Source organism: Xenopus tropicalis, chromosome 7 (genome assembly GCF_000004195.4).
Source record: "Xenopus tropicalis strain Nigerian chromosome 7, UCB_Xtro_10.0, whole genome shotgun sequence".
NCBI lineage: Eukaryota > Metazoa > Chordata > Amphibia > Anura > Pipidae > Xenopus > Xenopus tropicalis.
Window position 1 is genome coordinate 131,641,659 of NC_030683.2, and position 15,111 is coordinate 131,656,769.

At 51.6% G+C, this 15,111-nt stretch overlaps 2 protein-coding genes across 5 annotated transcripts in view; both read right to left on the reverse strand.

The window, feature by feature from the left end:
• Positions 1–643: 643 nt before the first annotated feature.
• On the reverse strand, positions 644–13,761 carry fblim1 (filamin binding LIM protein 1; the record flags this gene model as incomplete). The annotated part of the gene is given in 7 exon segments (NM_001078804.1): positions 644–1,398; positions 2,705–2,822; positions 3,933–4,111; positions 5,723–5,892; positions 5,978–6,152; positions 6,642–6,859; positions 13,562–13,761. Coding segments are annotated over 7 exon segments (1,146 nt in total). The 3' UTR covers positions 644–1,287.
• A 543-nt stretch (positions 13,762–14,304) lies between these two features.
• plekhm2 (pleckstrin homology and RUN domain containing M2) overlaps positions 14,305–15,111 on the reverse strand; it is a 23,059-nt gene continuing 22,252 nt past the window's right edge. For 3 of the 4 annotated variants that reach the window (XM_031905450.1, XM_031905448.1, XM_031905447.1), the window contains 2 exons: positions 14,838–14,903; positions 14,305–14,726 (listed from right to left, as the gene is read on the reverse strand). In XM_031905450.1, coding sequence (XP_031761310.1) covers positions 14,477–14,726; positions 14,838–14,903 — 316 coding nt within the window. In that variant the 3' untranslated portion in view covers positions 14,305–14,476. The remainder of the gene's footprint in view (positions 14,727–14,837; positions 14,904–15,111) is intronic. The other variant, XM_031905449.1, reaches the window with a different exon arrangement.

A 15,111-nucleotide genomic window follows, 5' to 3' on the forward strand; every position in this document is an offset into this window, starting at 1 on the left:
TCCTATTCTGCTGAATACGCTGCACCTCATTGTAAAGCTGGTGGGGGGGGTTCCAGCACAGGGGCTGGCGCTGTGCCCTTATAATGGATTCTGACCTGGGCACTAGCTTCTCCCCCTGCAGCCCCAAAACATACAGGGAGCCTAATTGGCTGAAATCAGTCCTGTATAAAGGAAAATATGAAAGCAAAGAGCGGATTGGTTGCTCAGTCTCAGAAGGCACCATTACGTTCCATTCAGTGCCCCCTGGCATGGGGATATCAGGTACTAGTGGGAGGGTCCCCCCATGTCAGATATATGTATCTATGTGCCGGGGTTACCCCCAAACCCGTATCTGCCAGCGCTGCCCCCTATGAGGCATAATATGCACTAGATATATAGAAATGTACCCGGATATAGCATTGATTTTGATTATCAGTCTGTGTGGCACTGCCATCCCCAAGCCCCCCCCCCCCCCCCCAGAACCAACTGCCAGCAGCCTACCAAGAACTGGCCTATTGAGTGCAGCAAATGTACCTCCATGTATACAAACAACTCAGGTTTGGGCTGAGCATCCAGAACTTGTTATCCCCCTAACTGGACCCAAACCCTGTTCTACGTGGGGAGAACACTGGCCACCAATGGGGTGTATCAATTAAAACCATTGGTCAGTCCAACAACTGGAGTGTATTTGCATTTTGGCACAGAAATCACAGGAAGCGCTCAAATCAATATTATTGGAAGGTCCGATCCTATGGGTCCAACCTGTAGGCCCCCCGGCTCTGCCACTTGTACAGCTGGAGGGCCCTAGGCTTATATCCATGATGCATCTCCCAGGGGCCCTGGGCAGGATCCGGCTGTATTTGCCCCCCCATATGAGAATATTTGGTCATTAGTCCCTTGTTAACCCTTGCGTGACCGTGTTGCATCTGAGAGTTCATTCACAGTGGGGAATCCCATCATTCTGTGGCTACAGACACTGAGCATCATGGGAACGCTGACTTGCACGTACCTTCCTTACTAGCTTCCCCATTATATTATGTGTTTTGGCTTTCCTGGGTGGGGGGCCCCTATACAGACCCCACTCATTTGCTTTATCCCCCATTTTCCAGCCAGCCAATACGATCAGAGCCCATTTTCCAGCCGGCCAATACGATCAGAGCCCATTTTCCAGCCGGCCAATACGATCAGAGTGCCGCAATCAACAATTGTCTCATGTGCAAAGGAACAAAGATTCAGCAGAAATAGTCCCACTGGGGCCACCGGGGCCCCCCTGCTCTGGGGCAGTTACAGCGTCAGATGGCGGCTCCGTTAAGAAAGCTCCTCCTTCCAGGATAAGTGACAGGGCTTGCACAGCAAATGGTCCTTCAGTGGGAAACAGCCACTCTCTGTGGGCTCCAGGGACAGCGCAACGTGACATCTCTGCCAACAGAACATGGAACATGTTTACTAAATACTGTTATATCTCATTCTCAGTATTCTGTCTGTTCCTCTGTCATTGTATAGCTCTCTGCATTCCCCTTATATTAACTTTAATTAATGGGCAAATTAGCCTTAGGTAAGTGCATCCAATCTCCCCCCAGTACTTACCCAGGTACAGAGCTCTGATTCTCTGTACTTCCTGCTCCTGGGCTGCTCTCTTTCCCATGGTCAGGCAGGAACCTCCTCCCCTGGGTAAGTGAATCCAATCTCCCCCCAGTACTTACCCAGGTACAGAGCTCTGATTCTCTGTACTTCCTGCTCCTGGGCTGCTCTCTTTCCCATGGTCAGGCAGGAACCTCCCCCTGGGTAAGTGAATCCAATCTCCCCCCAGTACTTACCCAGGTACAGAGCTCTGATTCTCTGTACTTCCTGCTCCTGGGCTGCTCTCTTTCCCATGGTCAGGCAGGAACCTCCCCCTGGGTAAGTGAATCCAATCTCCCCCCAGTACTTACCCAGGTACAGAGCTCTGATTCTCTGTACTTCCTGCTCCTGGGCTGCTCTCTTTCCCATGGTCAGACAGGAACCTCCCCCTGGGTAAGTGAATCCAATCTCCCCCCAGTACTTACCCAGGTACAGAGCTCTGATTCTCTGTACTTCCTGCTCCTGGGCTGCTCTCTTTCCCATGGTCAGGCAGGAACCCCCCCCTGGGTAAGTGAATCCAATCTCCCCCCAGTACTTACCCAGGTACAGAGCTCTGATTCTCTGTACTTCCTGCTCCTGGGCTGCTCTCTTTCCCATGGTCAGGCAGGAACCCCCCCTGGGTAAGTGAATCCAATCTCCCCCCAGTACTTACCCAGGTACAGAGCTCTGATTCTCTGTACTTCCTGCTCCTGGGCTGCTCTCTTTCCCATGGTCAGGCAGGAACCCCCCCCTGGGTAAGTGAATCCAATCTCCCCCCAGTACTTACCCAGGTACAGAGCTCTGATTCTCTGTACTTCCTGCTCCTGGGCTGCTCTCTTTCCCATGGTCAGGCAGGTACCTCCCCCTGGGTAAGTGAATCCAATCTCCCCCCAGTACTTACCCAGGTACAGAGCTCTGATTCTCTGTACTTCCTGCTCCTGGGCTGCTCTCTTTCCCATGGTCAGACAGGAACCTCCCCCTGGGTAAGTGAATCCAATCTCCCCCCAGTACTTACCCAGGTACAGAGCTCTGATTCTCTGTACTTCCTGTTCCTGTGTAGCTTATTCAGTACAGAAAGGTGTCACATGACAGTATTTTATGCCCCATAATGCACTAGTTCACTTACCTCACAGCGATAGCAGCTCTCATGGTAGTTATGCCCAAGACACTCTATTTTATAGGAGTCATGCCCCTCCTTTGGGATGATGGGGTCACTGCAGGAGCTGCAGATTGGGGCAAATTTCCTAAAGCAAAGAAACAAATAATAATAAGATTGCTAAAATAAAGGACAAAAGAACAACAATATCCTGACTGTACCAATATGGCTGCTCTCGTGGTTTATGGGGGGGGGGTCTCCAAGGGCAACACATGTATTAAGGTCGTAACAATGGGTGAGAGTTGGGAGTTTTGTAGTTGCATTGGAAAGTGTGACAGTCCTGCCCTGCTTTATGGCTGAGATTCTAGCTATCTGTATAACAGAGCATTCTGTCACAGTGGCACAGATCCTATCTGATCCCCCCATTGTAAGCAGCAGTCCTGCCCTGCTTTATGGCTGAGATTCTAGCTATCTGTATAACAGAGCATTCTGTCACAGTGGCACAGATCCTATCTGATCCCCCCCATTGTAAGCAGCAGTCCTGCCCTGCTTTATGGCTGAGATTCTAGCTATCTGTATAACAGAGCATTCTGTCACAGTGGCACAGATCCTATCTGATCCCCCCATTGTAAGCAGCAGTCCTGCCCTGCTTTATGGCTGAGATTCTAGCTATCTGTATAACAGAGCATTCTGTCACAGTGGCACAGATCCTATCTGATCCCCCCCATTGTAAGCAGCAGTCCTGCCCTGCTTTATGGCTGAGATTCTAGCTATCTGTATAACAGAGCATTCTGTCACAGTGGCACAGATCCTATCTGATCTCCCATTGTAAGCAGCAGTCCTGCCCTGCTTTATGGCTGAGATTCTAGCTATCTGTATAACAGAGCATTCTGTCACAGTGGCACAGATCCTATCTGATCCCTCCATTGTAAGCAGCAGTCCTGTCCTGCTTTATGGCTGAGATTCTAGCTATCTGTATAACAGAGCATTCTGTCACAGTGGCACAGATCCTATCTGATCCCCCCATTGTAAGCAGCAGTCCTGCCCTGCTTTATGGCTGAGATTCTAGCTATCTGTATAACAGAGCATTCTGTCACAGTGGCGCAGATCCTATCTGACCCCCCCCCCCCCCCCCCCCCCCCCCATTGTAAGCAGCAGTCCTGCCCTGCTTTATGGCTGAGATTCTAGCTATCTGTATAACAGAATAGACATAGAGGGGAGACAGTTTGCCCTTATTAAGCTAATAAATCCCTGGTACCTGTAATAATCGTCTGCGCAGTACACGTCATTGTACTCATCCACAGCAAAACTCTCATCTGCAATTCTCCTGTGACAGACCACACAGGTGAAGCATTCTGGGTGGTACCCATTCCCCATGGCACGCACAATATGCTGTGTGATAAGTGCCTGGCATTTGGCACACTTGTCTAACGTTCCCTAAAAAACATACAGAAAAGGTAAGAAATCAGATCCAGGTAATAACTCTGAGTATCACTCATGTATTATAAGGGATAATGTACCCCCTACTGTAAATGATAAGGATATTAGCAGTCACTGAGGGGTTCTGTGCCCCCCATATAAAGGCACAAGGCTGCAGGCTGAGTTATACAGGGAACTCTGAGTATCACTCATGTATTATAAGGGATAATGTACCCCCTACTGTAAATGATAAGGATATTAGCAGTCACTGAGGGGTTCTGTGCCCCCCATATAAAGGCACAAGGCTGCAGGCTGAGTTATACAGGGAACTCTGAGTATCACTCATGTATTATAAGGGATAATGTACCCCCTACTGTAAATGATAAGGATATTAGCAGTCACTAAGGGGTTCTGTGCCCATATAAATCGGAGTTTACTCCAGACTTTTTGTGCGGGGGGCTGAGGGTACGGCAGCGCCACAGACACGCAGCAGAAAGATGACGTTATTTAATATCCTGTTACTTGGCCGTTTGGCCGTTTCTCACTTCTTTGGGTTTCAGTCCCGGGGGGCCAATAAAACTCGGGGTACATTTACATGGAGATGAGCGGAATCTGCGGCGCTGGCAGAAATGCACGTTTGCTGTTCTGCTGCCAATAACATAATTGCAGTTTGTGCTTTCACCTCCCTGCTTGGATCAGCCCCCCCCCTCAGAACATGTGGTTTTGGGGGAGTTCCAGGTTGTGGGGGTCAGCCATGTGCCCCAGGATGTATGGGCTGGGGGGGTAATGCTGGCCCTTGGGGCTTTCACATTAACTTTGGGATGATGGGTGATGGTGGGCATGGTACAAACCGGGGGCCCAAGGAGCCCCAGCCATGGGGAGGAGACCAGCACCAACCATGGGGGGAGAGCAGCACCAGCCATGGGGGGGAGAGCAGCACCAACCATGGGGGGAGAGCAGCACCAGCCATGGGGGGGAGAGCAGCACCAACCATGGGGGGAGAGCAGCACCAGCCATGGGGGGGAGAGCAGCACCAGCCATGGGGGGGAAAGCAGCACCAACCATGGGGGGGAGAGCAGAACCAGCCATGGGGGGGGGGGAGAGCAGCACCAGCCATGGGGAGGAGAGCAGCACCAGCCATGGGGGGGGGAGAGCAGCCATGGGGGGGGAGAGCAGCACCAGCCATGGGGGGGGGGAGAGCAGCACCAGCCATGGGGGGGAGAGCAGCACCAGCCATGGGGGGGGGAGGAGAGCAGCACCAGCCATGGGGTGGAGAGCAGCACCAGCCATGGGGGGGGGAGAGCAGCACCAGCCATGGGGGGGGGGAGGAGAGCAGCACCAGCCATGGGGTGGAGAGCAGCACCAGCCATGGGGGGGGGGAGAGCAGCACCAGCCATGGGGAGGAGAGCAGCACCAGCCATGGGGGGGGGGGAGAGCAGCACCAGCCATGGGGGGGGGGAGAGCAGCACCAGCCATGGGGAGGAGAGCAGCACCAGCCATGGGGAGGAGAGCAGCACCAGCCATGGGGAGGAGAGCAGCACCACCAGTATCAGTGGGATAAAAGGACTTTCTCTGTAAGATGGCAGAGCGAGGTGGTTTCCCATACAGACCCCTCCTTCCTCCTCTCACCTTGTAGCAGTGCTCACAGAGGGGCTGCCCATCCATCTGGTAGTACAGTTGCCCGGCCAGTAGGCGGCAGCACTTGCGGCAGGTGAAGCAGTTGGCATGGTATTGCTTCTTCATTGCCTCAATGACTGCCGTGTTGGACGGAATTGCTTTGTGGCAGAAGGCGCAGATATCTAAAGGAAAATGTCAGGCACAATCAGTTGCCACCAAAAACTCCCATGATGCCCCATTAACCCCCTGCCCAAGCCTTGGCCGTACCGTTGGTCAGAGGTGCATGATGGGACGTCTCTGCGGTTCCATGGTCTGGCTTCAAAGGGAACCCGTTTAGGTTCTGTTTGTTGGGCACCGGATCTTCCTTCCTTTGTTGGTTGGTCGGCGCCGATGTCTTATTCTGTGGCACAGGGGGTGGCGCTGCCAGCACGGAACTGGGTTTCTAAGAAAATAAAATGGTTAACACTTTTGTCCCCATCTTACCACTACTGCTCCCACCCACACTGAAAGGTAAACTTCCCCTTTAATCAGGTGTGTCCCCTCCCCATTAGTAATAATAATGCCTTACTGCTCTACTGCCCCCCCAGGTAATAAAGTGCTACTACTGCCACTTCCCTCTCCAACTAAACCCACAATAAAATTGAGTTTGGGGAAGGGGCGGCTCCTCATTCAGCCCCCACTTCTGCTGCCTTCCTATTGGGTGGTGCCTGCAGAAGTCCAAGGGCCACAGGGCCCAGCACCAAAGAGATTGAAGATAAAGAAGCAGGAGAACAATAGGGATAAATACTATGGGAGAGAATGGGCAAGTCTATGTTGTACCACTCTCAGCCACTAGAGGCCACTGTTCCCTATTAGAGTCTATGGACATCCTTGTCATTACACCCAATATGGCAGCACCCAATGGATGTGGGTCATTACGGTTCTAACCTACCTTCAGTGCAGGGGGGTGGGCCAAGTCGAGTTTCTGCAGTTCTAGACTTAATGAGTCGCTGATCGAAGGATGGAAAGGATCAGGTTGGGGTTTCCTAGGGCTCTTCAGAAAGACCGGGGGTGGGGGCGGGGGTGGTGGAAGATCTGGGCTGAGACAGTCGTCCTCACTGGGAATCTCATCCAGGAAGGAATGTGGGAAAGTCGGAATTTCTGTAGAAACTGGGGAGAAATAAAGGCAGGTTGGAACCTCCATTAGATGTACAGAGAAGGAATGTTCTGGGGAAACACTATGGCACCTCCTACCCATATGTATAAATACAAATATACAGAGAGGGAATGTTCTGGGCACACAATAAGCTGTACCCCCATACTGTACTGTCTAAGGGAAACACTATGGCACCCCCTACCCATATGTATAAATACAAATATACAGAGAAGGAATGTTCTGGGCACACAATAAGCTGTACCCCCATACTGTACTGTCTAAGGGAAACACTATGGCACCCCCTACCCATATGTATAAATACAAATATACAGAGAAGGAATGTTCTGGGCACACAATAAGCTGTACCCCCCTAGTGTACTGTCTAAGGGAAACACTATGGCACCCCCTACCCATATGTATAAATACAAATATACAGAGAAGGAATGTTCTGGGCACACAATAAGCTGTACCCCCCATACTGTACTGTCTAAGGGAAACACTATGGCACCCCCTACCCATATGTATAAATACAAATATACAGAGAGGGAATGTTCTGGGCACACAATAAGCTGTACCCCCATACTGTACTGTCTAAGGGAAACACTATGGCACCCCCTACCCATATGTATAAATACAAATATACAGAGAGGGAATGTTCTGGGCACACAATAAGCTGTACCCCCATACTGTACTGTCTAAGGGAAACACTATGGCACCCCCTACCCATATGTATAAATACAAATATACAGAGAAGGAATGTTCTGGGCACACAATAAGCTGTACCCCCCTAGTGTACTGTCTAAGGGAAACACTATGGCACCTCCTACCCATATGTATAAATACAAATATACAGAGAGGGAATGTTCTGGGCACACAATAAGCTGTACCCCCATACTGTACTGTCTAAGGGAAACACTATGGCACCCCCTACCCATATGTATAAATACAAATATACAGAGAAGGAATGTTCTGGGCACACAATAAGCTGTACCCCCCATACTGTACTGTCTAAGGGAAACACTATGGCACCCCCTACCCATATGTATAAATACAAATATACAGAGAGGGAATGTTCTGGGCACACAATAAGCTGTACCCCCATACTGTACTGTCTAAGGGAAACACTATGGCACCCCCTACCCATATGTATAAATACAAATATACAGAGAAGGAATGTTCTGGGCACACAATAAGCTGTACCCCCATACTGTACTGTCTAAGGGAAACACTATGGCACCCCTACCCATATGTATAAATACAAATATACAGAGAGGGAATGTTCTGGGCACACAATAAGCTGTACCCCCATACTGTACTGTCTAAGGGAAACACTATGGCACCCCCTACCCATATGTATAAATACAAATATACAGAGAGGGAATGTTCTGGGCACACAATAAGCTGTACCCCCATACTGTACTGTCTAAGGGAAACACTATGGCACCTCCTACCCATATGTATAAATACAAATATACAGAGAAGGAATGTTCTGGGCACACAATAAGCTGTACCCCCATACTGTACTGTCTAAGGGAAACACTATGGCACCCCCTACCCATATGTATAAATACAAATATACAGAGAGGGAATGTTCTGGGCACACAATAAGCTGTACCCCCATACTGTACTGGATATTAGAATATATATGGGTGGGAGTTGCCATATTACTTACCTCCCATTGCCTGTTTAAGGATAGACATGGCTGGGCAGGCTGCAGTGTTTACAGAGAGCTGATACAGACAGACATTCTTTCCAGGCCCCCTGCTTCCTGGACTCTATTGTCAGCCATTCCAGCCCCAGCCGAGCCCTAACCCCCTGCCCTGGGGGGGCTGATACGTGTGGCAGGAATGCCAGGAATTCCCCCGCTGATTGCGCTGTCAGTGCCCCTATCTGTGGGGCTGATCCCAATCACTGGGTGGCAGAGGGGGAGGAGGAGGGGCAGTTGGGGGGGGGGGGGCTCTCTGATAAATTCTTTCTGCAAATTCCCATCCAATCACAACCAACATTTACTGTAAATACCGAGTAACCACAAACTGAATCATTCTGGGCAGAACCGGCGGCCGGGATTGTACTGACTGCGCCGAATGGGAAATGTATAGATAATAATGGTGTCTGGGATAGTGGGTCATAGAGCTACCTGCACAGCCCCATGGGAAAAACATGGCTGATGGGGAAGGATGAATTGTGTGATAAAGTAATCAAGATGGAGACAGTAGGGCAAGATGGGGACAGTAGGGCAAGATGGGGACAGTAGGGCAAGATGGGGACAGTAGGGCAAGATGGGGACAGTAGGGCAAGATGGGGACAGTAGGGCAAGATGGAGACAATAGGACAAGATGGGGACAGTAGGGCAAGATGGGGACAGTAGGGCAAGATGGAGACAGTAGGGCAAGATGGGGACAGTAGGGTAAGATGGGGACAGTAGGGCAAGATGGGGACAGTAGGGCAAGATGGAGACAGTAGGGCAAGATGGGGACAGTAGGGCAAGATGGAGACAGTAGGGCAAGATGGAGACAGTAGGGCAAGATGGAGACAGTAGGGCAAGATGGGGACAGTAGGGTAAGATGGGGACAGTAGGGCAAGATGGGGACAGTAGGGCAAGATGGAGACAGTAGGGCAAGATGGAGACAGTAGGGCAAGATGGGGACAGTAGGGCAAGATGGAGACAGTAGGGCAAGATGGAGACAGTAGGGCAAGATGGAGACACTAGGGCAAGATGGGGACAGTAGGGCAAGATGGGGACAGTAGGGCAAGATGGGGACAGTAGGGTAAGATGGGGACAGTAGGGCAAGATGGAGACAGTAGGGCAAGATGGAGACAGTAGGACAAGATGGAGACAGTAGGACAAGATGGAGACAGTAGAGCAAGATGGAGACAATAGGACAAGATGGAGACAGTAGGGCAAGATGGGGACAGTAGGGCAAGATGGAGACAGTAGGGCAAGATGGGGACAGTAGGGCAAGATGGAGACAGTAGGGCAAGATGGGGACAGTAGGGCAAGATGGAGACAGTAGGGCAAGATGGAGACAGTAGGGCAAGATGGAGACAGTAGGGCAAGATGGAGACAGTAGGGCAAGATGGGGACAGTAGGGTAAGATGGGGACAGTAGGGCAAGATGGGGACAGTAGGGCAAGATGGAGACAGTAGGGCAAGATGGAGACAGTAGGGCAAGATGGGGACAGTAGGGCAAGATGGAGACAGTAGGGCAAGATGGAGACAGTAGGGCAAGATGGAGACACTAGGCAAGATGGGGACAGTAGGCAAGATGGGGACAGTAGGGCAAGATGGGGACAGTAGGGTAAGATGGGGACAGTAGGACAAGATGGAGACAGTAGAGCAAGATGGAGACAGTAGGGCAAGATGGAGACAGTAGGACAAGATGGAGACAGTAGAGCAAGATGGAGACAATAGGACAAGATGGAGACAGTAGGGTAAGATGGGGACAGTAGGACAAGATGGAGACAGTAGAGCAAGATGGAGACAGTAGGGCAAGATGGAGACAATAGGACAAGATGGAGACAGTAGGGTAAGATGGGGACAGTAGGACAAGATGGAGACAGTAGAGCAAGATGGAGACAGTAGGGCAAGATGGAGACAGTAGGGCAAGATGGAGACAGTAGGGCAAGATGGAGACAGTAGGACAAGATGGAGACAGTAGGACAAGATGGGGACAGTAGGACAAGATGGAGACAGTAGGGCAAGATGGAGACAGTAGGACAAGATGGAGACAGTAGGGCAAGATGGGGACAGTAGGACAAGATGGAGACAGTAGAGCAAGATGGGGACAGTAGGGCAAGATGGAGACAGTAGGACAAGATGGAGAAAGTAGGGCAAGATGGAGACAGTAGGGCAAGATGGAGACAAGATGGAGACAGTAGGACAAGATGGAGACAGTAGGGCAAGATGGAGACACTAGGGCAAGATGGGGACAGTAGGGCAAGATGGGGACAGTAGGGCAAGATGGGGACAGTAGGGTAAGATGGGGACAGTAGGACAAGATGGAGACAGTAGAGCAAGATGGAGACAGTAGGGCAAGATGGAGACAGTAGGACAAGATGGAGACAGTAGAGCAAGATGGAGACAATAGGACAAGATGGAGACAGTAGGGTAAGATGGGGACAGTAGGACAAGATGGAGACAGTAGAGCAAGATGGAGACAGTAGGGCAAGATGGAGACAATAGGACAAGATGGAGACAGTAGGGTAAGATGGGGACAGTAGGACAAGATGGAGACAGTAGAGCAAGATGGAGACAGTAGGGCAAGATGGAGACAGTAGGGCAAGATTGGAGACAGTAGGGCAAGATGGAGACAGTAGGACAAGATGGAGACAGTAGGACAAGATGGGACAGTAGGACAAGATGGAGACAGTAGGGCAAGATGGAGACAGTAGGACAAGATGGAGACAGTATGGGCAAAGATGGGGACAGTAGGACAAGATGGAGACAGTAGAGCAAGATGGGGACAGTAGGGCAAGATGGAGACAGTAGGACAAGATGGAGAAAGTAGGGCAAGATGGAGACAGTAGGGCAAGATGGAGACAAGATGGAGACAGTAGGACAAGATGGAGACAGTAGGGCAAGATGGAGACAGTAGGACAAGATGGAGACAGTAGGGCAAGATGGAGGACAGTAGGACAAGATGGAGACAGTAGGACAAGATGGAGACAGTAGGGCAAGATGAGACAAATGGAGACAGTAGGACAAGATGGGACAGTAGGGCAAGATGGAGACAGTAGGACAAGATGGAGACAGTAGGGCAGATGGAGACAGTAGGACAAGATGGAGACAGTAGGACAAGATGGAGACAGTAGGGCAAGATGGAGACAGTAGGACAAGATGGAGACAGTAGGGCAAGATGGAGACAGTAGGCAAGATGGAGACAGTAAGGACAAGATGGAGACAGTAGGGCAAGATGGAGACAGTAGGACAAGATGGAGACAGTAGGGCAAGATGGAGACAAGTAGGACAAGATGGAGACAGTAGGGCAAGATGGAGACAGTAAGGACAAGATGGAGACAGTAGGGCAAGATGGAGACAGTAGGGCAAGATGGAGACAGTAGAGACAAGATGGGGAACAGTAGGGCAAGATGGGGACAGTAGGCAAGATGGGGACAGTAGGGGCAAGATGGGGACAGTAGGACAAGATGGAGACAGTAGGACAAGATGGAGACAGTAGGGCAAGATGGGGACAGTAGGGCAAGATGGGGACAGTAGGGCAAGATGGGGACAGTAGGGCAAGATGGGGACAGTAGGACAAGATGGAGACAGTAGGGCAAGATGGAGACAGTAGGGCAAGATGGGGACAGTAGGGCAAGATGGGGACAGTAGGGCAAGATGGGGACAGTAGGGCAAGATGGGGACAGTAGGGCAAGATGGAGACAGTAGGGCAAGATGGAGACAGTAGGACAAGATGGAGACAGTAGGGCAAGATGGGAGACAGTAGGACAAGATGGAGACAGTAGGGCAAGATGGAGACAGTAGGACAAGATGGAGACAGTAGGGCAAGATGGAGACAGTAGGGCAAGATGGAGACAGTAGGACAAGATGGAGACAGTAGGGCAAGATGGAGACAGTAGGACAAGATGGAGACAGTAGGGCAAGATGGAGACAGTAGGGCAAGATGGAGACAGTGGACAAGATGGAGACAGTAGGGCAAGATGGAGACAGTAGGACAAGATGGAGACAGTAGGCAAGATGGAGACAGTAGGGCAAGATGGAGACAGTAGGACAAGATGGAGACAGTAGGGCAAGATGGAGACAGTAGGGCAAGATGGAGACAGTAGGACAAGATGGGGACAGTAGGGCAAGATGGGCGACAGTAGGGCAGATGGGGACAGTAGGGCAAGATGGAGACAGATAGGACAAGATGGGACAGTAGGGCAAGATGGGGACAGTAGGGCAAGATGGGGACAGTAGGACAAGATGGAGACAGTAGGACAAGATGGGGACAGTAGGGCAAGATGGGGACAGTAGGACAAGATGGAGACAGTAGGACAAGATGGGGACAGTAGGACAAGATGGGGACAGTAGGACAAGATAAAAACCTTTAATGCTAAGGGTTTTCCTTTAACAATAGCTAAAGAACCATTATTGAGACAGTCCCACTTTTACTTCACCCTGGGCCCCAGTAGAAGAGACAGCCCTGACAGAAAGAGAGAGTGACGCTCTGGCCGCTCCCAGTAATGACCCGTGTGACTGTCTGGCCGGTGGGGAAGAGTCTCGGTCGGGGCCACATTCTTCCAACTTTCCCACAACATGTAAAGCGCGTGGGAATCAAGTCGCCGTGGGATCCTCTCTCACAGTAATTACAGTTCAGCAATGCGGCAGATTCATCACGGCCCCGACACTGACAGAGACAAGTGGGGCCCCAGAATATTATCAGCCCAGTTACCTCTCCAGCATGGAATGCCCCCCAAAGCATACAGTAAGGATTGTGATTCTACTTCATCCCTAGGAATCCCCCACAGGGGCAGGAATTCCTTCCCGTGTATCCCAGACCTGGGAGGGTGGAATTCCAGCGGGGGGGGGGGGGGGGGGGGGGTATATTACTTAGGAATGCCGCTCCCAGGGCAAACAATGGGATTTAGATAGGAGATAGACAGGTATCAGCCGCAACTCCCTGCAACTCCCTGCAGGCAGCACTCTACCCGGTGCTACTAAATCTGTAGCAGTTTAACCCCCTCTGTACCACGGTGCTGCTGTGCAGGGGCTTTTACCTCCATTCAGACCATGTTTGTTTTCAGTCCAGGGCAGTTCCTCTGTGCAAAGGGGCGGAGCTTGGGGCAACAGGATATTCTGCCTGGGGGCATCAGGCTGGATGGAGGGGTCCTTTCTCTGTGAGGCTTCGGGTCGCCATGGGGGCGCCAGAGTGATTTGCACCGAGGATACCATCCTTTTACCCGACATCCCCTGCCGGGAAACACAAAGGCACAAAGAGTTAGAGAAGCTCAGTCCCTGCCCCATACAGCTGGCCTATTGACTACAGCAGCACCATCACATCATATGTTATTGTCACTGGTCTCATAGGGCCCTAGGAAGTGAACACATGATTATTTTCCTAATCATCGCCCATAGCCCCCCTACTGTGTTACAATCCCCCTAACAGGAAGCCAGAGGCTGAGGGGGTTCTGGGAAATATCACAGGAGTTAAAGTGAATACATACAGGTAAATACAAGTGATGGTGCAGACTCTGTGTTATTTGCAATTGGTCTTTAGTATTTGAGTGAGTGAGCGAGTGAGTGAGCAAGAGAGTGAGCGAGTGAGTGAGTAAGGGAGCGAGTGAGAGAGTGAGTGAACAAGAGAGTGAGTGAGTGAGGGAGTGAGTGAGGGAGTGAGTAAGGGAGCGAGTGAGTGCGTGAGTGAGCAAGAGAGAAAAGAGAGAGAAGTGGGCCTCAGGGCAGGAGAGAGAGAGAGAAGCTGCTAGAGGGCCCCAGGGTCAGGGCAGGAGAGAGAGAGAGAAGCTGCTAGAGGGCCCCAGGGTCAGGGCAGGAGAGAGAGAGAGAAGCTGCTAGAGGGCCCCAGGGTCAGGGCAGGAGAGAGAGAGAGAAGCTGCTAGAGGGCCCCAGGGTCAGGGCAGGAGAGAGAGAGAAGCTGCTAGAGGCCCCAGGGTCAGGGCAGGAGAGAGAAGCTGCTAGAGAGAGAACAGCAGCAGTGACAGTGGGGAAGGAATTAAAGGGAAACTGCATAGAAAATAAATAGCGGGAGGGGGGGGGGTCATTACCCCTTTGGACACCGCCTGGCAGAGGTGCAGCATCCAGTCAGCCATATCCTCCTCCTTGTCTGCGCTCAGCTCCAGGGAAGGCCGGTCGGTCAGGATGACCTGGAAAGAGTGCGGCCGATCTGTGGTGTTCGCTCTCCGGCAGCCGCCGCACTGTTCCCCCCTGTGGCACGAGAGTGAGAGCCGGTGAGTCTGACCCTCCCACAACCACATAACCCCCCTAAATACAAATAAAATGAGCCAATGGCAGCCATTAAGCTTCGGGATTCCTTACCCCATGTTGATAGAGAGCAGGGGAATGACGTCCGTCCTGTCCGGGTACTGGTACAAGATCCCGTTACTGTGGCACAGAGAGACAGTGGCATCACTGGAAGGGGAGAGTGGGGGGCACAGACAGGGCAGGGGAGAGTGGGGGGCACAGACAGGGCAGGGAGAGTGGGGGGCACAGACAGGGCAGGGGAGAGTGGGGGGCACACAGAGACAGGGGCATCACCAGCAGGGCAGGGGAGAGTGGAGGGCACAGAGAGACAAGGCCCAGTGGCCTCACC